Here is a 1706-nt window from a genome sequence, read left to right on the forward strand (position 1 = left end):
AAAGAATAAAAAGGCAAGATTCTAAGCAAACAAACAAACAAAGAGGTAGTAATTTAAAATCTGATATTTAAAACATATCCACTGGAGAGAAAGATACATACCTAAATCATATTCCTGCACAATGCTTATATATCCATACAGTGGGCAGTGACCAAAGATAACCAGCATAACCACACGGCCAGTTTTCAGTGTAACAATGTGTGCTGAGTGTCCAACCACTGCATATTGCTCCTTTGCTTTAGGGGTTATCAATACCCATGATTCATTATGAATATGAAATACTCTCAATTCATTAGTCACATTTCCTGTTGAGTCGATTTTTCCTCCATACATATAGATTTTATCCTAGGGGAAAGACATAAACAGGATTTAAAAAAAAAAAAAAAACCAACATTAAAAATTCCAATCTAGCTGGATGTGGTGGCACACACGTTTGATCCCAGCACTCAGAAGACAGAGACAGGTGGATCTCTGTGAATTTGAGGGCAGCCTGGTCTACATAGCATAGCAAGTTTTAAGACAAGCCAGGGCTACATAGTGAGACCCTGTCTCAAAACAAACAAAACAAAACAAAACAAAAATAATAATAAAAAGGAAAAAATTCAAATCTGAGGCTGGAGAGATGGCTAAAAGGTTAAGAGCACTTGCTGTTCTTACAGAGGACCCAGTTCAGTTCCCAAAGCCCATCTTGTGACTCACAATCACCTTCAACTTCAGTTTCAGAGGTTCTGACACCCTCTTCTGACCTCCTCAGGCACAAAGCACACACACAGTACACATACATACATGCAAGTAAAATACTCATACACATAAAAAATAAGTAAATCTTTAAAAGAAATTCAAATCTAAGTACAGAAAATGATTGGTTCAAAGCTTCAATATTATTCTTAGCTTAAGAAGTATTAGTGAGGGGTTAGAGAGATGGCTCAGTGGTTAAGAGGATGTACTGCTCTTGCAGAGGACCCAAATTCAGTTCCCAGCACCCACATGAAGTACCTCACAACTGCCTGGAACTCTAGCTCCAGGGGGGTTCAATGCCTCTCTCACCTGCACTTACATGCACATAACCACACACATACACATAATTTTTTTTAAGTACTAGTAAAATGTACTTTTTAGTGAAAAGGATAGAGAAAAGAACAAAATTAAATAAATTTACCCACTCTCTACATCTCTAAAACATTACCACTTTGGGGGGACTTCCTCCCTTGAGATATATTACAGAATAAGATGACTTGAAAAAATAAAGTTGCCTCACCCTAACACATATGTACAAAAACATGGACATGAAAATGGCTATTCAGTCACACTACAATGTGGCTGAACTTGCTAATGGACACGAAAGCTAATCCACACTTTTACATCTACACTTTTTAACTATTTAGTACCAGTACAATTTGAATGCAACAAAATGCCAACAGTTGAAAAAGTTAGAACTTCAATTTCCAAATAAAACCTGGACAATTATATATGCCCAGCCCACCTAAGAAAGTTTATACCAATTAAAAGCCAACATTGAATAGCTGTTCAATGATACAAAACATAATAGAGTAAGAGCTGAATTTCTTGTTTGGTATGAAGCAGAGATCATTTACCTTATATAACGCCAAAGAGTGACCATATCTAACAACCACGTTGTTCACAGAATGGTTTAGTGGAAGCCACTCCCTAGAAACCAGGTCATACCTACAAAACAGATAGACCAT

The 1706-nt window shown here is 36.9% G+C and overlaps 1 protein-coding gene across 1 annotated transcript in view; it reads right to left on the bottom strand.

The window, feature by feature from the left end:
• Positions 1 to 1706, bottom strand: part of LOC103738488 (attractin) — a gene marked incomplete at its 3' end in the record, with an annotated part of 135454 nt that extends 133748 nt beyond the window's left edge. Inside the window, 2 exon segments of the mRNA XM_029566150.1 lie at positions 102 to 345; positions 1596 to 1706. Coding sequence (XP_029422010.1) covers positions 102 to 345; positions 1596 to 1706 — 355 coding nt within the window.

Source organism: Nannospalax galili, unplaced genomic scaffold (genome assembly GCF_000622305.1).
Source record: "Nannospalax galili isolate Female #2095 unplaced genomic scaffold, S.galili_v1.0 scaffold1059, whole genome shotgun sequence".
Lineage (NCBI taxonomy): Eukaryota > Metazoa > Chordata > Mammalia > Rodentia > Spalacidae > Nannospalax > Nannospalax galili.